A 20,254-nucleotide genomic window follows, 5' to 3' on the forward strand; every position below is an offset into this window, starting at 1 on the left:
AAAATTACGTTTTAACACTTTGCGAACTCGCGTCTTACGTCCTTCGCGCGGTCCCATAGAAATGTCAAGTACTGTAAAATAAAACAGTAAAAGAGGCAACGTGTGCTGTAAACGAAACGTTGTGAATGTGTTTTTGTGTTACTCGAATAATACGAAACGTTGTCGATATGTTAGATATTATATGGGTCGGTCGGTAAGTTCCTTTCGATTTTTGAGGAATTTCACGAAACGGTAAATTCTGCTTGGTATCTTTCCATCGGGCAAATTATTTTCAAGCGAATCACGCTGAAAAGCGTTACCAGAAACATCTTTAAATACGCTTGTTGATTTTTAATGAAATATTTCACTCGTGGAACGTCGCTCGGAAAGTTCCTGTTAAAGTAATACTATTGGGTTGGCAACTAAGTGATTGCGGATTTTGTCATTAGGTAGTATTGAGATATATAACGTTTTATTAAATACAAAATTTATTAGAACAGAATAACTATTTTATGTATAACGTAATAACTTGAAATATTAACGAACAGCTTTCTATTCTCTTGTATTAGGTCGTTCCAAAAGTTTCTTTCGTTTTATTAGGAAATAATAGATGCACATTTTCCGTTTTATATTATTTTATCGAATTACGTATGATCCATTTTGTTCTGTCAAAATAAAGGTCACAACGTTCGACAGATTAGGTTTCAGGTTTGTATGAAGATGCATCGTTGTAAAAGACGTGTCTGTAAAAGAAAGACACTTAATCGGACAACCTAATACATCTCAAACAGGAATGAATTTATTTTATTGCACATTCGTTCATCTTTCTCTCTTTCATTCCTCGCTCGTATAATACAGATGTACATACATCTATTTCCTAACTGTTCCTTCCGATTTTTATCCCTTTGATCGACACAAAAAATCATATTGAGAAGTTTCTCGCCAAAAAATCCGCGAGGTTTAGCAAGGACGAAGTGCTCGACTCGCGCGATAGATGGAGGAAGGTTATGCAACAAAATGGCATCTATATAATTCCATAAACGTGCGTCGAATCGAAATGTAAATCGGCACGAACTTTTCGATCGACTTTTTGAATCTTTTTAATCGTTCCAAAAATACGCGGCAGTTAAATTTATACGTTGTCAGTGCGCACAGTCCTCAAAGCGTCAGGAAGGACGAAGTTATCTGAACTTTGTTCCAAAGATCTTCAGCTGCGACTTTTTCCGCCTTTTTTAATGGCAAAGCTAATTCCGACCGATCTACGAGACACGCTTCGATAGACTCAACCACGAGTTCCGGAAGACTCGTTGCATCGAGAAGAGTCGGCGCCTTTTTCTGCGCTATTCACGCGGAAGAGGATTGCGCGAAGCGTTTCGGATACGAAATTATAATCGAACAGGAAATTAAATTAGAAAAATGTAAACTTCTCGCGTTGCTATCGCTTCCGATAAATATTCTCAAATTTCATCCAGGTTTCGAAGCTTCCAGTTGTTGTGTCTTCTTAAAGATCGTAGCACGCTGTCTTTGTGTCGACACAGCGTTTGTGGTATTCACTTTCCCTTTTTTTAAGTTTCTTTGATTTCTTCTAATTTTCTACGAATTATCGTTTGCGTCATTCCTAATTGGTCGACCGATTCTTCTTACGTTCGCTGCTAATGGATCTTCGTCCAGTAACGCCTGTAAATCATCCCCCTGTCGTTTCTTGCCGCCTCTCCGGACGTAGCTTATCGCTCAAATCGAAATGAAAATACTGGCTGTGAAATTCTCCGAAGCAACTACGATACGTGGCGTTCACGCGTGAGCAACGATCGTTGATAATAATCCATCTGATAGATGTGACGAGTAATTTGGCGCGGTAGTTCCGATCCCATCAAAGTTTTCGTATTTCGTCCAAAAGATGGCGATTTAATCAGATACGAGGTATACGCGGAGATAATAAAGAAGAATCTTTCTCACGTCTCAGTACGTTATGGAATACGAAAATGCAATTAACGATTTCATTAATTCGTATGGGTTAATTATGCGACGGTTGTGCAACGATCGTTGTTTACAAAATTTCCGTGTTAAGAAGCCGTGCATTAAGCACGTTAAAAGTTGATTTTCATGTTCCTAGATCGAACAATGAATCGGTGAGATACGGAGATGAAGCAATAGACACGTACGTCGGGCTTTATTTTTCAGTAATTAAGTGGTACAGTATATTTCATGGTAATTGAACAGGCGAAACGTCGAATAACGAGCGTACTGTATCTTCTCTGTTGATTCGCCATTATACGGCAATTAAATAGATTTCCATTATTGTTGGTAGGATCTTGCCTGGCAGGAAAAATTCATTACTTCTGTTTGCAGAGGCTAATTTGTTTCATAATTAAACGTCGCGCTACCATAGATGTTAAATATAATAATAGATAATGCGGCAGCTGAAACGAACAGTCGGATTTCTGCGCGACGTTCCCAATTTGTTGCAACTTCAGAAGCATAAATTACCAGTGAAAGTAAAAAAGAATATTGTACAAAGTTTTGCTGCTATTTATTTGCTATCGTTGTTGGTTCGCGAATTTTTTCACTGATACTTCGAAATCAAAGATCGTAGAATATGATAATAATTTATTTACGCTTTAGATCCATAGTCCGTTACGAGCGAGTCGCCTATATCTATTTACATGTCTTTTATCGCACTATCCGTACGTATTAGTGTTTTCGGATATAATACACCAAGTATAAGTCTAATAATGCTCCAACGATCTATAAAATGTGAAAACAAAAAGTCATAATACTGTTCGAACATCCGAGCAGTCTTGCTGCTTCGGTTGCTATTCCCCGTCTGTGTATCTGCTTACGAAAGTATATTTTACGAAAATACAGATTAAATGTTATAAAATGTACGTAATGTATATCGACAAATATTTATTATATAGAATTTAACAACTAATTAATTAAGCCATTATCAGATTTCATTTCGTAGGATATTTCGTACGACTACAAATTGTTTGATACATTCGCCAGATAAACCGTAGAATCTGAGAACAGAGATACGTTTCATTGGAAAATAAAGCTGTATGTACGAATTACAAATAGTCAGCGTAAATAGCGACAATTTCGCGATCGCGGTGCAATACGGAGGTAAACCTCCGTCGAGTGAATTCTAATAGAAAGTGCGCTCCGTGAAGATCTCACGATCTTCGATTCATAGCACGACCTTCCCACGTGCAGTGGACTGTGCATCCATCCCCACGATGTGCAAGAACTGCAAGAAGCCGCGCTGCTCAGCTCGTCTCCCGATCTCTATCTATCCTAGTCGAGCAACGATATTGCGAAACTACCAGTGACTCTTCTTTTATTCTCGTTTCCTTTTGTTCTCAGCATCATCGTCGTCGTTGTCGTCGTCCTCGTCGTCTTCGTCGTCGTCACTCTCTTTCATCGCGCTCGTTAGCTACGCTTTTGTCGCGTTTTCCTTTTTAATTAACCGACGCGACGCTTCTTCGTTCATTGGTCGTCGCGTACAGGCTGAATCATCTAACTCGTATAATCGAATAATTTCTAGAACGTTGTTCAGAAATTAGAACTACGAGCTTAAAAAAATAGCGATAGTCCTTGTATCAAATACAATTTAATTTAATTTGCAATTATTATTCAGAGCAAAGGTCGCAGATTTTCTGCGTTTTTGTAGTTTCCAAGAGCGAAAGATTATTTATTTAATTATTTATGTCTTGTCGCAATACCTTATCTCATCTCGTATACTGTTCTTGGCGCAAAATTTATCTTCGTACGTCCTTATAATCTCGCTAAAGTAGAATTAAAGCCAAAAGTAAACTTCGCACAGATCTCGACTTCGACTTAACCTATTCAACGTATCTTGCACCTATTTCCCCTGGTACGTCACAGCCTAATAGGAAAAATATATTTTGTAGTTCTACTACGCAGGCTGACGAAAGTATTCGAACGCTTCTACGTTAGAAACTTTTCTATTCGCCAATGGAAATCCTCTGTCTAAATTTGTACATTTCGTATGCAAGTATTAGGTTAGCAATTAAGTGATTGCGGATTTTGTCACTAGGTGGTATGGACAAAATCCACGATCACTTAGCTGCCAAGCCAATAGAACGCGCGCCATCTTGGCAACGCTAAAAACAATCTCCTTTATTCGTCTACCTGTCTCGACGTTCGCAGACGTTTACATCGTTCGTTCTTACTTTAAACTAATCGTTCGCTGGACCAATTCATTCATTCCATTTATTCGTGCCACAATGAACACACGCAAAATTGAAGATTCAGTCGACAAATAGCTGTATGTAGGCGTAATCGTTGGAGCGTAACCATTGATTTAATAAATAAATTTCTTTTGTCCCACGAATTTGCTTTGGACCAGAGGATACAAAACTACGCGGTAGGTAACGTTGTAGAATTTGTACTTACGAGTTACACTAAATAGGTAGTTCGTTTATTTAGACGAGTATTTAGAACATGTTCGTATCCAGATGTTACTAGACCATGTTAAACTTTGCTGTTTAGTTGAATGCGAAATTTGCAAGATAGATTCGAGAGAAGAATATTCTTTATGGAAAAAAGGGAAGAGAAAGATGGAGAGAAGGCTATTCGTTCGTTATTCTTCGTTGACTAATTGTTCGTTTCGTATCACTTACCTACAGTTACAAATTAATTTCTATAATCAAGCTGTACTTTGTAATTGTCTTATTATTAATCTTGTTTGAAGTTCAACTACGATACGGTCAAGCAAACTTAGAATAACAAACGATAAAGGAACATTCGTTGAAATCGATTGAAATTAATTTATTCGTTGAATAATTTTTTTTGTCTCGTTTAGCGATGTCACGATTGTTTTACGCAATGTCTTATGCATGTGAATATTTCCGTTGCTTAATGAAAACCAGCTATATATAGAATAACGTGTTTGTATATAGCGTTGTTCCATTAGAATGTTTACTTCCTATTTTACTTCTGTATGCTGACCACTTCTATTCTGAATTTCTTTTTTCTCGATCTTTTCTCTTTTTCTAATCCTTCTAGAGCTTGTTTCAGAAAAATTTCTTCTCGTCGATTATCGATAATGCAATCTATCGTATCTATCCTGATATTTATAACGCGTTAAAATTTCAACTCAATTTTGCCGAAATTAAACACATTTATTTCATACTTAACACCTTACCGATCGATAGCCTATTAATCGGCTTTTTGTCGCCGACGATCTTTCTCATTATTTAAGCAGTAATTTGTTATTTAGTACTAAGGTACCTTGCTCAGTCGCGTCAATTGCGTTGCTTTGTAAGCTCCCACAGTTTTATACCAATTTGAGAAACTTACCGTTCGCGATGAACGAAAAGAATGGTATTGGAGAGTCTGAACCGAAACAGAGCCGGCGCCAAGGAGAATCTGCGCCTGAGCTGCCGGTCGGACGTGAGTATGCTATCGAATCGCTAGCGGTCGGTAAAGTGTTAATTAATAATTCGTGAATTATGGATCGTTAGAAAGAATCAATCGTCGTATAACAATTCAACGTAATTACATTGTAACTTCGATATTCGTTCTATATTATATTTTATAATTTATTTATCTTATGGGGGATTCGAAAATCAAAATACGATCTTTCCCTCTCAGAATCTGTTTTCATTTTTCACTGGAAAACTTTTACACGCCTGATTTATAGCGTTCCTCGCGTATATATTTCTCGTAAACGTTTAAGTCGTAATTTTTCAAATAACGTGAGATTTCCATGTAGATGGTAATGCCAGTCTAACGTTTATCTATTATCTAACGTTACGTAGAGAAATGTAAATATCAAGTTTGGTGTATCGATCTCATCGTTATGGTAGGTTATTTATCGCTGTTTTATATTCTCCGAGTAGACTTGTACTCATAAAACAGTACGATGCTCGACGAGCATTCCCACCGAAGAGAGTGTCAATTTCTTGCTCGTCCATCGTGGATGGCATTAACAGTTGCGCAATGTCTATTACGGCGGTGCAGCTTGATATACTTTAACCAGTTGGATTTATTTGATAAGTAATAAACATGAAAGACAGCGAATTGCCGCGAAGTAAATCTCTTTTATTGAGATTTCAAAGCGAATTCTTTCAGCACGTAAATTAATCGACATTTATGAAATAGTTGTTAATTCCGATAATTGTAATATCTTTAATCGCTGATTTTAATACGTCGAGACATTGGAACAAAAAAAAATAGATTTATATAATTCAGCGTGCTACGTTCGAACTCCGACAATGGGAAAGAGACAACGAGCTAAAATTTCCAAAAGATTCGAGGAAACAAATTGGAGATGGAGAAACAGATTTGCTACCAAAGTTGTGGGAAATACGTTGAAACAAGGAGTGGAAACTCCGAGCGGTGAGGTTGAGGACACGAGAAATTTTCAGACATTATCTTTTGTCCCATTCTCGTTTGCAAGACATCTTCCTCGAGCATAATCGTTCTCGTAACACGAATCGTCGAAGTTAATCGAACTTGACGCGTTATACGTGTTGGAGCGTGTTCAATTAAAAACTGGCTCAGCGCACGCATTTTCAAATATATTTTTCTCGAAGACTAAGCATCTTACGATAAAATTGCATCCCATGTTTTTTACTTATTTTTACACGCAGTTTAACCTCCCGTCCATTTTTTACTTCCGTTTCGTTCTGAACGAGCCAAGTCCAAGTACTTACTTGGCAAATTTTCAAACTCGATTTTCTCGCAAACGAAGCATCGTGGGTAAAAAGTTTGTTCGGTATTTTCGACTTATTATGAATGCGATATCTCGTTGATGGATTTGGACGAAGAAGACGATGTGTCGTGGCTGGTAAGAGTGTGCTCCGGAGTCGTAAAACGAGAGAGGAGCCGCGCGCACTTTCACACGAGGCTGAAACTTTCATACGGATTATCTGCTCGGTACGGTACGCACGAGAAGCGAGCGTTCGTTCCCTTTTCCCGTTCTTTTTCCACAGGATATATAATTTTCTATTATCACGTAAACGTGTCTGCTCGCTTCCAGTTTCCCAGCTGATTTGCTGAATCGTATTACCCTTCTTTTACGTTGGTGACCTATTCGCGATGCATTATTTATTGTGCTCGCTGCTAAAGTAGTGGAAATAAAAAAGCTACTACCACGAGGAACGTTAATTCTCTCGCGACAATGATGAGTTTCTTTTTCATCGGATCAGCGTTTCTTTTTTTTTTTTTCTCTCTCTCGTACTCTTTCTCTGGCTTTTCTTTCGTAGGTTTTCTCTCGTAGCTTTGCTTTCGTTCCTGTAACTTCTCTTTCGTACGTTTCGTCGCGTACTTGATCCATCGTAGACAAACTAGCAAATCGAATTGGCTGCACGCGAGAGATCGAGTGGGACGAGACGATAGAGAAATCGCGAAAAAATAGTTTTGTTTCTTTGGACAATGACGAGTGAAATTACATCTTGAGCAGAAACTTCTCTTTGCCAGCCACCATATATCCGTACCATATTTGTTGATCGTAAAATCCGCTTTTGGAGCCAGATTTCCTCCTTTTACGTAAGAGGAAGTAATCTAATAGCCACGCGACAAGCAGAACGATCTCGACAACGCGATCGGAGCTTTCATTTGTCTCGTAAAATGCCCACTTTTGTCCAACTGTGACCACCTAGACAAGTCTAAACGAGAAAGCATCTGTACGATCGCGTTGGCGTGAACATCGTCAACGAAAAGAGAAAAATCCAATAAAAAAAAAAAAGAGAGAAAATAGCATGTGTGTAGATATAAAAGCTTGGAACATCGTAGGGAATATTCATCTTTTCTATATTCCACTCTGATATTTCTTTACGCGTGCCAAATTTTTTAATAGAACAGAGTACTCGAATAAATATTATAACGAAATATTGATTCCTTTTTACAATTATCGATTTTTTTTTTTTTGTGTCGTAATATCTTTTTACGTGAACGTTTCGAAGAAGAAAGAGAATCTTGATTTGCCTTTTTCAGGTTAATTAATTAGATAGTTGTATTTATGACAAAAACGTAGTAGCAGGCAATGTAATAGCTTACAGTGCTATTTAACTCGTTCTTCCGCACTAAATGTTCCTTCTCGCTTAGTTTTACACAAAATTTTTACATATTTTTACATAAACATACTTGCCACACAAAACTTAAGGCTACTCTACACGTTAGAATTTTGTGACCCATTCTGTGTATACAAAATTAAAGTTACTGAAATTAAATGTTTCTTAAAGCACTTGAGATACATTTGTAGAGTCGTCCATTTTAAGCAATGACCTAGAATATGTTATAAGGTATACATCTTCCTTACCACTTCATTTCTCCCATTACTTTCTACCAATTTTTACTTCGATTCTACGTTTTGTCCTTTGGTACGCCCCTCCTAATCATTTTTCTATGTATACGCCATGTCTCAATGTCCAACAACTCCCAAGGTCACTTCCGTTTACATCCTCTCCCCCTCCACCATTACCCGCTTTCCTCCGCGCTTTTATTCCACCTTCCATTCTCGCTCTTTTACCACCAAGTTTTATCTCCAAGTATCGTTCATTTGCCAAGCATTCTTCGACTCTTCGCCTCGTTTCTAAAAGAGAAAACAGTAAAAGTAAAATTCATTTTTCTCCCGTCAGTTCGATGTAACGATAGAAATTGATCTAGAAACGACGTGGTCGCTTCGAGGATCCATAAAAACATCTAAACCGGCGAATTTACGTTTCGCGTAAACGCGTGTATCTCGCCTTAGAAAGCGACTAAATGTTTGGATCTATTCTTTTTCTCTCTCTTTCTCTCTCCCCTTAATTTTCTTTCCCCGCTTTCCTTACCATTTTACGAGGCTTTGTCTCGGATTCAGCACTTCCATACAAGGTGTTCGATATTTCTCCTTGTAAACGGTATTTTTATTTGAGCGGATTCGCAGTCAGCGTTTCCCCAGAGAGAGAGAAAGTCGACGGGAACCACGACGACGACGACGACGGTGACGAGGACGACGAGAACGATGGCGATGAATCTTCTTTTACTTCCATTTCCGGATTTGTGGGTCAAGTTCTTGCCCGAAAAGTAGATACAGCTGCTGCGTGTGCGTGGCTTCGCCACCTAGCGTGCCTCTCACGAAGGCGAAAGTTACTTGCACGCGCCTGAGGACCGCTTCCGTGGTTAATACGATGTCTGAATATACAGGGTGTCACGATAGTTATCAATATATCTGTACACACCGTCGATAGTTCGACAGAGAAATGGCACGAACAGGTGACGCGTCTATGGGAGATTTAGAAGGACGAAATTGTACAAAGCGCGTATGATGATACAAAAATACACACGGGGCATCGAAAAGTAGAGTGTGTATTCGTTAGAACGTTTAACACGTGGTCTGCCGCGAGAAACTTCAGCTATGTGGGCCACGTGAATTATACGCTGCTCGACAGCAAAAAGAAAAGAAAAAAACAGCAAAGAAATACGTTCATCGACGCTCAAACAGTCTTTATCGCTATCCTGTTCAAGGATGAAACAACTCGCGCATGTTTTAAGTTAATCCAGAAGCAAGTAGAAAATATGATCGCGATTGGTTGTCGCATTAGAAATTCTGCGTTTCGAGTGAATGCAGATTTACGCGACGGGAATAATTCTAACGAATATCGGGACGATGAAATAGAAAAATCGTAATATTCGAGCAGAAAATCTTCATTTTACAATTCTTTCAATCTATTTTAATGTTACAGCTGGGCAGTTTCTACGGTAATGACGAGGCAAAATATAATTCCCAGCAAGGACGGTACACTCATGATCCACGCTTTGATCCCAATGTGGGACATGTGCAATCACGAGAGCAGCAAAGTGAGTTTATTTATTCGTGTTTTATACGTGTACACTATCGTACGGAAGTATCCAGACGTGACATACCCATTATTATTAATATTTTCAGTACATTATCGAATAGGTGATTCGACGCGTGATATACGAGCATAACCTATACTATCGTCATAGAGATACGTTACTTATTTCGTCTGCATGTATGCACGTACACAAATTGTATATACACATAATTTTATATCTCGTTAAACATGTATCATATCCGCTTCGTTGTTAATTATAAAAAAATGTAATCGTTTTATCTTTTTGAAATGGAAAAAAGGTTTACACGTTGAGAGATTCGATTCTTTCTCTTAATCCAAATATTAATTCAGAAATTGACGAATCTGAGGACGAGAATATTGTCGGATAACTTAAATGGTTTTATTAATTATTTATTAAGACTGAACAATTAAAGATATCCTATTGTACATAGCGGTTCGATTTATTCGTAATCTTGAGATTGTCATACATTTTGTCAAAAATAAGACAACAGTCGGATACGTAGCAGCGATATGGACAGTTCCCTATATTGCCCGGTATCGTTTCAGATCACCACGGATTTCAATGCGACGTTAAACTGCTGCGAATGCTACGCTTTGAGAGATTTCAAGAAAGCAGAGCAAATATTTATTAGCTACGGGCCCAGAACGAATTCCGATTTCTTTGTACACTCGGGATTTGTTTATATGGATAACGAACAGGTACGTGTCTGCTATCGTTCAAAATTACCCTAATTATCGTCGTTCTACCATGTTGCAAGTCCTATATGCCCGTACCATAATTGGCAAATTTTTTAACGAATAGCCTTTTTAAATTATTTCTTTATTATGTATTAGGTTTCTCAAAGTATTAGCTTCTTTTCACGGCTTTATTTATTATGTTTTGTCTACAGTAAACGTAATTATATCAATTAAAATAATATTATATTACAAGAAATAATAACATAATTATATTAACATATTATTTCTATCATAAATAACGAATAAATATAATAGAGACAATTTCACCGACTAATAAGCAAACAATTTACTCATAGAGAAAGAAACATTTTGCATTTATTTCTTGCTCAAGAGATTAAGTAAATAATATTTATCTTTTTGTTCTTGCAGGATGGCTTCAAATTACGACTTGGGATCAGCAAAGCTGATCCTCTCCAAAAGGAACGCGTAGAACTGTTAAATAAGTTAGATCTGCCAGCGGTTGGGGAATTTCTATTGAAACGAGGAACGGAACCGATCTCGGATACGCTGTTGGCGTTTCTTAGAGTATTCAGTATGCGCAAAGAGGAACTGGTGCATTGGATCCAGTCGGATCGCGTTAACGATTTGAAGCACATGGACTGCGCACTGGAAACTGTTGTCGAGGAGAATGTCAAAAAATTTTTGCTTACTAGGCTGCAGCTGTTAATTGCTAATTACCCGACGACTCTGAAGGTGAAAGTGAAATAAGACACCGGCTTGAAATACGAGGCGACCGCTGTGGCGGCATAAAAATTGCAATTCTTTCCGTTTTAACGCGTTTCCTCTTTTTTCTCTTTTTATAGGAAGATCTGCAATTGCTCGAGACCACGTTGCCGCGAATTAAGAAGTTAGCCATTCAGTTAAGGGTAACGGAGAAGAGAATTCTTCAAGGCGCGCTCGAATACGTGGAACAATGGATCAAAGCTTAAGAATCTGAATTTTAATCATCTATCGATGAAATCAAATTTTTATTTTTATTTAAATAAGACTCTTACAATGGAATATAATTTATATGGATCTGATTTAACTGTAACTTGTTCCAAAATGATGGATAATTTAACACATCATTTGACGAATGACCGAACGTCTATATATATATAATAACGTGCAAAACGATGAAGGATAGATAGAAAAGGGAGCAAATGGTGTAAAATACATTAAAGTATATAAAAAATTGAACAAACTATATATCTATGTGTATTAACAAGTATACAGTGCAAAATAATTGCATGTTCCACAATAACGTAAGTCTTGCTTTCGAGAGATGAGAGCTTCGTCGGTACAACATCGTTTTTAAAAATAATATCGATGTTTCCTTATCGAAATATAACTTTTCATTTATGTGCTGATCGAACTCTGATCTCTGATCACAAGAAATTACAAATATAATACTCTTATTTTAGCTTTGATAAAGAAAGAAAGAGAGAGAAAGAAAGAAAAAAAAAGAAAGAAAGAAAAATAACATGTACAAACGAAATGTTACTATTCATGGATATTTATTTTTCAAAGGAGATAGTTAAGAGATCTAATTCTTTATGTAAGCTATTGTGCGGTGTTACACAGGCCTACAAAAGTCAGACTTACAAATGATTAATACACCGTAAGATTTGTCGATAATTGTATCGAATTCTAATAGTACGCATAAAAGTAAGACAAACAGCGAGTTCCAGATACTTTTCAGCCATTAAAAGTTGTATTGTATCATGTTTATCCCCGAGATTTTATGCGATTATATTTAAGATACAATTGAAGGCAGTACGCTTATGTGAATGGTAACTATACATACATATATGAAAAAAAATATATCAATGTATTTAAATAAACGCTATATATAAACCAGTTCAATCGCGTATAACAAAGGATAATAAGGTAGAATAATAATTAATTAGAGATTGCTACAGCAGGACTGATAGCTCTGTGTATTGCTTTTTTCAATACATCGGGGCAGACATGATACAGCCAAATGCAAATGTCATGATAACTTAACGTTACATTTCTCTTCTAATACAAAACATAGAAAATTCACGACGTGATTACATTACTTTAATAAAATGCTAAAAAGTTATCTTTACTATCTGATCGAAAAAGTTCTATTTATTATCGGAGGAGTTACACGAGGGTCTTAATTATACTTTTTAAAGTAATATCATTTACTTTGTGATTATATGAGTATGTCGAGTAGAGGTGAGTGTGATAATCCTGTATTTTACATGATTGCTAAAAAAATATACAGATATATGTTTATTCTCGAGAGAAAGAGAGGCGAGTTTATTTTAGAACTTTTTGATCAGATATGATCGAATGCATTTATCGATAATTTATAAATTATTTGTTGCCAGTCGTATTTAATTGTGTTTAATATATACTACAAAGTGACTTATAGCAACGGCACGTTTCGTTATTATGAATAATTTTTAGCAATCGTCTTCAGACCTTGTACGACTTACTTTTATACCCGTTATCTAAACGTTACAATTTATACTTATAGTGCGTTCTGCAGTTCGATTTTATTGTTTGCTAAGGATACATTATTATTTCCACTAGTATAATTTGCAGACTCGTTTCTTAATTCGCGAAGTATCATATCTCTGACTGATTCTTCCTTTTGCTCTTCGTTGCAATCATCTTTTACTTCCTTCTTGACATTTACTATGTCGTGATCCTCCTGAAGATGCAAGACTAAAGAAGGTAAGGCATAAAATATTTTGTCACAAAGATTACACTGGAATGTCTTCCCATCTGTTGCCTGCAAGCAATACTCGTAATCTTTCATAGAACTATATGTTTGTCTATGTAACGCTAAATGCTTTTCATGGTCCATAGCGAGAATAAATTCGTAAGAACAAATTGGACACTTTAAGTTATGCTTTGTCCACATTGTATGCGCTTTTAATCGATGCAAACTATCATAAACTTTACCACAAACAGGACACTTCATGCATTTATGATTATTTAGGGTCTCTCTGCTTTCGTATAATCCACTACATTCCTTACATTGATAAGTTCTTTCTCTTTTACATGCATGCTTAAACCAATGCTTTTCTAACTGTGGTAACAAATCAAATACTAGTTTGCAGAGAGTACATACGAATCTTCCTCGATGATCTCTTTTCATAGTGAAGTTCGATGCTCGTATGTCCCAATGTTTTTCGAAATTATTTTTACGCATTAAGTTTTCGTTACAAAACTCACATTGGTCCTGATGTTTAGATAGATGATTAAATAGCATACCAGGCTCTGTATTTGTGTAATTACAAAATGAACATACAAAAGTATCATCTTCCTTGTACACATGCGAATATAAATGTTTTTGGAATGAGTTTGAAGTGAAAAACATTGCACCACATGCTGGACATTTTAAATAAGGTTTACCACTTTCAGTGTAATATAGCGGCAAAGGTCTGAAGCTTTGTAACCAGCCAGCGTTATCTTTGGAATCTAGAATATTTTGCTGGTCCATAGAAGACTCTTCGTAATCTATTTCTTCCATGGCTGGCACACGTTCGTCTACGTCGGTAGAAATGATCGAATGTTCTTCCTCTTTTATTTCAACTATTGGTTCATGCTTCGGTATCAGTTTTCTCAACAATAATACTTTATTATGTCGCTTAGAACGATGTCGAGATTTAGACTTTTTGTTAGCCAAAGAGCGTTCGTTATTTAATTTCTTTGTCATTAATGCATTGTCCGATTCCAACTGCGTTATTATTATAAACTCCTTATTATTAGGTACAGAAGTAACGTACGACAAAGGTGAATCCGTTCTCAAGTCATCCCAATCGCTAACAGTGGATTCTGAATCATTTTCAATGGACAAAAGTTCGGAGGACACGTCGTCTTCTTGAGATCCAATGTCATCATCATCATCTTCCGCGGAAAGGAGCGCTGTTCTTAATATTTCTCCATTCGATATTGGATATTTATCTTTTTCATAGCTTTCTTCATCGTTTCTTCTCCCGTTAGTTTCTTCATCTTCCATTGCGGTTTTTGAAAAATCTTTGCATTCTGAGTCCTCTAGCGTTAGCATTTTGCGTTTATAAAAATCCTATGATTTGTACTTAATTACTGCAACACATAAAATTAGACATTACTCTGCTTATAAACTGTTTACACGGAGAGTTCTTAAAGATGAAACATAACCTTAGTTTCCATTTTATGCACCGCATCTTTCTCTTTTAAACAGCTCAATCGTAAATGAACGATGATTAAATCAAATCTTTAAACAGTCGTTGTTAATGATCAAGTAAACAAACTGTACTTACATGTGGACATTTAACGTGGCCCCTCCTTACGACGCTCTTTGCGGTGCAAACATCGATTTGTATCTGCGTGGAATTCTTTAAAGACGTATCAAAAGACGGACAAAAAAAGTATGTGCCATAACGTGAATTCGTCATTTAATTTCCAAAATTCCACGCGAAACTCGTAAGTTTCGAAGTTCTCATTATTATTCACACTTGAATAACTTTGATCAGCTGTTTTCTGATTACACAAAATTGACAGGACGTCTCAGTTCGCGTCCAACCGATGACCTGCCGATGGTGACACGAAAAGTATCTCTCAACTTCTCTTCGTTGAATTTCTTTTGTTCTATGACATTTATTCGAGGTAAAGAAAGACTACTTGAAATACCTGTTACGATTACGTCGAAAATTTCTGCTCTTTACGTATAATCTGATGAATTATTTCTAGTAATGAAATTTTATTAAGTTATATTGAAATGCGATATACAACTCCGCGTACCTTATACGCGTAGAATGTATAATTGAGAGACACTGTCACAGGAATAAGCCATGTATGTAACTGTATGCAGATATAGAGGAGGTATATAGGAGGGCTCGGAGATTTATTAGAACACGTACGAGAAATTAATATATTTTTAACATCGGTACTTGTATCATTACAAAATTATCATATAAAATCATTGTAATATACAAAATTATTGGTACTACATTGTACTTAAATGTTAAATGCGTGTGTACCTCGACAGTGTGTATGTCGAAAAGCAAGAGGGATAGAACCAACAAATAGAACAGTAAGTTGACAAATATTTTTCTTTAACTATAACAAAAACTTTTCTATCTTGACTCTAAAATTATAAATTATAATCTTCGATATTGTTACTTAATTACGTGTCAATGTATATAACTACATGAGACATATTATCTACAAGCCCTTACTCTTCTACAGAATACTTATATAAAAGTACTATATTAAATTAACAAAACTTGGAGTTTTTAACAAATGCAATAACACTTATTTTTTAAACTTCCATATACAATTCCTTCAAGTTAATTATATATTAATAAGTCTCAGTTCACTGTAACAATCGAATATTAATACATTCTACCCTTTTGAATTATGTTAATTAAAACATTCTATCTATCATTTTGAAATTGAAGGAAACTGATCTCAAAGACTAACTGGGACTATATATCCCAGTTTCAAAGATATGTTTTATCTAGTTCAATGTATACTACAGTACAAATTATTATTGGTTTTATCGTCGGAAGAAAATTCGTCGCGAAAAAGTTAAGGGGTTAAAGAGCCTCTCTCTTGAGAATCGGCGCTTCAATTCTTGCTTCGCTTTTTGTGTTCGTGTCCATGACCGAAGTCGGCAGCGTACGCATGTGGATAGTCGTAACCGTGGCCGTGACCGTACTCATGGCCGAAACCGTGTCCAAAACCGGCGCCAAAACCATGAACGAACTGCGCGGGCAACGGATGGCCATGCAGCCCGTGGCCATGCAACACGGGATAAAAGTGACCGCCGCCATAACCTCTACCGTCGTATGCCGGTGAGCCAACCGGACCAGCGCCAATCAGCGGGATCGGAGCTGGATGGACCGGAATCGGAACTGGAACCGGGACCGGTATTGGAAACGCTTGCTTTACCGGTACTGGATACGGTTGTTGTACTGGCACAGCCACGGGGTGCTTCACCGGTATTGCAATTGGGCGTTCCACCGGGACCGGAACTGGCTATGGATAAGTAGATTTCAAAGATGAATTACCTGTTTCGAGAGGTAATTTCTGTGAATGAAAGTAGTTAGATGGAATGTGGACCGTATAGGAGGAATTACAAAGGTTAACCTTTCGTTGGACAATAGCATACAGAGTGATTTCGAAACTGTAGTACAACCGGAGAGGTAAGAATAAGCCGAAAATATAGAATAAAATTTATTCATACCACGTTTCGAAAATATAGGGTAAAATATAGAATTTCAAAAAGATTGTTAAGCGAATATAGAACGAAAATGTTGTCGATATCGTTTGGAAAACGAAGCGTCAGGTAAAAAAATTTAGGGACGTTTCCTTACCTCGTGTATCGGAATGGGAACCGGGACCGGTTTGTGAATGATCTTTTCGATCGGAACTGGCACGTGATACGGTTTCTCGATGTAAACTGGCTGTGGAACAGGAACTGGTCTTTCCAGAACCACGTGTTTCGTTATGTATACTGGAAACGTTTTCAACAAATCGGCCCCCCCGATTGGTAAAGGGATAGCAGGTACTCTGCCGTATGATAATCCGCCATGCAATCTATCAATCACAAAACATAAGCATCATCATTCCAGAGATTTCAAGTCAGAGATGATTCCAATCGAAAGTTAAAAATATGAATTACAAAGTTACGATATCATTACCCTCCGTGAGCTAAGTTAAAGGGTGGAAATTTGAGCCCTTTCCAACCTGGATCACCTAACCATGGTTGTCCATGGCCGTACCCATGAGAACTTGGTATTCCAACCCATCCGCCAGCTTCTGGTATCCCCCGTTTACTTTGTTTTGTATCGTTTGTTTCTGCAGTTAGCGCGTAGCCACAGCAAAGTATTAGGAACAGCTGAAATTCAATGTTTTTACAAAATTACTTTATAGTTGTATTTATAAAGTTAATCCAATTCTCTTTCCTCGTGCTTTGTATTTTTACACTTCTTGACAACACAACTTCAACGCAAATTCTTCTCACATATTTAGAGATATCTAACTTACCAACTGAAAAATCAAATAATTCCAAATTTATCGATTCGTTTAATAATTTTAACTTAGTTTGATCGTTTGAACCGTCGAATGACAGGAAATGGTTGGCTCGCTGTTACCACGAATCTATCACGCCTGTTTAGCACAGTGTTGCGGATTTCTTAGCGTACTTGGCTCGGATCCAGGAATGATCAAAGAATCACGATTCACCGGACGTGTTTGTGTTTACTGATCGGTCTCAAACGTTTCTGATCTTTTTTTAAGCAAAGAGGATAGCAAAGTGAGTTAAAGTAAATTGTTCTAAACATTGTTGCGAATATTTGACGATCACAATGTGGAAGGTTAGAAAGAGCAGAAGAAACTAACGAAGTCCTATGTTTCATCATGAAAGCAGAATCCAGTAAAACATCGTAGTCGACAACGCTAATTGTATAATCACTGTAACACGTGTTATAACACCTATACGTACTTTATACGCACACGTAGACACCTGTAGGTACGTAGATATAAAATATTAACGAGTCACGTAGTGACTGTACTTACTTACATAATTTAATTTGTGGTAATTAATGACTATTTATCATTAATAAAAAATAAATAAATAATAACAATTAGAGGACCGAGAAACGTTTCTGGAACTTTATGCCGAGTACACGTATTACGAATTGCACCTCTCAATGCTACATGATGTACAATGGATTGTACGAAAAAGGTAATTGTACTAAATTACTATCTTGTACTAAATTACGAGTTCTGTTTGAAACATGTTTCGAATAACCAGCAATTCTTTGAGATAATTGCATTTACAGATTGAAATGACTGACTGCTCTGTTTGCAAGGATTTTAGATTATATATAATTATGAATTATATAAATTACACGTATGAGTAACATACAGGGTGTACCGAAAATCGTGATGCAAGTCAAAAGGCGGTGATTCTCCCAAGAAAAGTAAGTGGAAAATGTAGAATGACGACAATTGCCGATACAAGCCACCGTTTTCAAGAAAATCAACTATGAAATTCCGTCCACTCGACTGTCGTTACTTTTCAAGTGCACGTAACGTAACTTTATGGTCGATTTTTTCGAAGAGACGTATCACGATTCTTCACTAAATTCTGTATATAAAATATTCAATGCGAAATACTCGTTATAATATTCGGTGGGAGAACTAGATCTCTTATCTAGGTTCTATTTTTTAATTAAATATAAATATCAGCGTTGTATTCGGCGCGAAGGAGTTAACACTCATGCATACGATATAATATATCAGATTATATAGCCTTACAGAGATAATAGTTCGACGAATAGATCGCCAATTAAAGATTTTGTCGTATCACGATTAGACGTTACTAAGAAACTAGAATTTACTTGGAGATTAGAGATCATTAAATATTATAATAAGCGCTTTAGATATTTTATGTATTTTTGCATATTATGCGTATTCTGTACATTTTTACACGTCTATGTATACACATTATATATAATGTATTATGTATTTCGTATAAGTGCGTAAATATCCGCGGTTTACTTATGGTACTTGCTGATTTATGTTTCTTACCGAGATCATAGACATCGCGGTCTCGTTGAGGAGGAACTGTTCGTCAAATCGAGAAAAGCGTTAGCTTTATATATTCGCTGTTTGTCGAGGTAAACAGATCGATAGTTCCGGATGGTCCAAGTCAGGTTCCCGTCTTTGATAGGATCAGGAACTCGACCTTGTTGATCGGCGAGTTTTGTATTTCCGGTGAAGAAAGTGGTTAAATACTTACTATAACGAATCTGGCTCACGTTGACGCTGTATACGATGGCCACGCGTAGCACTGATCTCGTATCTTCGCTCCAAGTGTTTCGTCGAATCGAAACGTTTATCACTAGACCGCGGGTTTTTCCAAAATTAAATAAGAAGATACCTTGACCGACGCAAGTTTCGTTGTAGACTTTAGATCTACTTTTTAGATATCAAACTTTCACGATGATCGGATGGAATATTTGTGATCCTGCGGTTTTCAATCTCGTAATTCTCTTGTTCTCCTTGCAGGTCTGCCCTGAGAAAGCGAACCGGAACGTCCACGAAACGTCGCGCCTCAACAAAGCGCAACACACTGTTAACACGGTTGAAAGACGGAGAGACGCAACTATACGTCGTAGGATTGATCGACAGCCTATCGAAAATAAAATTCCGTTTGAAGAAATCGCTGCTACGCAAACGATAGAAAAATTTCTCTGCGATCTTCGAGTTTTAATACTTATAAGCAGCAGCGTATGTTCTCAGCGTATGAAATCGTTTCATCGACGCGATCTTCGTACGGTCGTAAAAATACATAAAGCTTGTTGAAATTGAGCGAATCGCAATTCGTGTCACGATTTAGAATCGGTGAACGCATAGCATTCTTCGGTTTCTGTAACGCGGAGCTGTCGCCTTTACTCGGCCAACGAGATCAACGAAACCGGCTGGTCCGTTTCTTGCACCAGTGTCGCTGGTTTGTTTCCGCGTTGGCCGCATCCGCGAACTTTCTTAACTTTCATTTTCTAATACGTACGAGCTACTTCTAATGCCGGCCACTACCTTTCATCCATTATTCATCGTTATGAACGCCGGTGAGCGCGTAACAGGCTCGTAGTACGTACGTATTGGCCCTACAATGACGAAATACCTGACGGTCAAGTTAGACAACTTCGATTAACTTTCAGTTAACCGAGCAAGTCGTTGTTTCGTCAAGTACAAGG

The 20,254-nt window shown here is 37.1% G+C and overlaps 3 protein-coding genes and 1 long non-coding RNA gene across 4 annotated transcripts in view; 2 read left to right on the top strand and 2 right to left on the bottom strand.

The window, feature by feature from the left end:
• Positions 1 to 12,332, top strand: part of LOC132908931 (actin-histidine N-methyltransferase) — a 26,214-nt gene extending 13,882 nt beyond the window's left edge. Inside the window, exons 4-7 of the mRNA XM_060963394.1 lie at positions 9,672 to 9,786; positions 10,353 to 10,505; positions 10,914 to 11,237; positions 11,348 to 12,332. Of these exons, the coding sequence (XP_060819377.1) occupies positions 9,672 to 9,786; positions 10,353 to 10,505; positions 10,914 to 11,237; positions 11,348 to 11,473 (718 nt within the window). The 3' untranslated portion in view covers positions 11,474 to 12,332. The remainder of the gene's footprint in view (positions 1 to 9,671; positions 9,787 to 10,352; positions 10,506 to 10,913; positions 11,238 to 11,347) is intronic.
• Positions 12,024 to 15,078, bottom strand: LOC132908930 (zinc finger and BTB domain-containing protein 17-like). The gene is made up of 2 exons (XM_060963393.1): positions 14,807 to 15,078; positions 12,024 to 14,609 (listed from the first exon to the last, which is right to left on the bottom strand). Exon 2 carries the CDS (start codon positions 14,569 to 14,571, stop codon positions 13,027 to 13,029), a length of 1,545 nt encoding a protein of 514 aa, XP_060819376.1. The 5' UTR covers positions 14,572 to 14,609; positions 14,807 to 15,078; the 3' UTR covers positions 12,024 to 13,026.
• Positions 15,079 to 15,403: 325 nt separating this feature from the next.
• Positions 15,404 to 19,618, bottom strand: LOC132908933 (tetra-peptide repeat homeobox protein 1-like). The gene is made up of 4 exons (XM_060963398.1): positions 19,086 to 19,618; positions 17,192 to 17,388; positions 16,865 to 17,087; positions 15,404 to 16,526 (listed from the first exon to the last, which is right to left on the bottom strand). Exons 1-4 carry the CDS (start codon positions 19,098 to 19,100, stop codon positions 16,116 to 16,118), a joined length of 846 nt encoding a protein of 281 aa, XP_060819381.1. The 5' UTR covers positions 19,101 to 19,618; the 3' UTR covers positions 15,404 to 16,115.
• Positions 17,572 to 18,842, top strand: LOC132908937 (uncharacterized). The gene is made up of 3 exons (XR_009658463.1): positions 17,572 to 18,021; positions 18,141 to 18,237; positions 18,335 to 18,842. It is a non-coding gene; the product is annotated as an uncharacterized LOC132908937 (long non-coding RNA).
• Positions 19,619 to 20,254: the final 636 nt, after the last annotated feature.

Source organism: Bombus pascuorum, chromosome 7 (genome assembly GCF_905332965.1).
Source record: "Bombus pascuorum chromosome 7, iyBomPasc1.1, whole genome shotgun sequence".
NCBI classification, from domain to species: domain Eukaryota; kingdom Metazoa; phylum Arthropoda; class Insecta; order Hymenoptera; family Apidae; genus Bombus; species Bombus pascuorum.

Excerpts from the sequence above, each read along its gene's own strand:
- LOC132908933 (XM_060963398.1), bottom strand. Across the intron at positions 17,088-17,191 it reads TTTAACTTAGCTCACGGAGG|ATTGCATGGCGGATTATCAT; the intron begins GTAATGATATCG and ends TGTGATTGATAG. Across the intron at positions 16,527-16,864 it reads TTCCCATTCCGATACACGAG|CCAGTTCCGGTCCCGGTGGA; the intron begins GTAAGGAAACGT and ends ACTTATCCATAG.
- LOC132908930 (XM_060963393.1), bottom strand. The coding sequence starts at position 14,571 with ATGCTAACGCTAGAGGACTCAGAATGCAAAGATTTTTCAAAAACCGCA.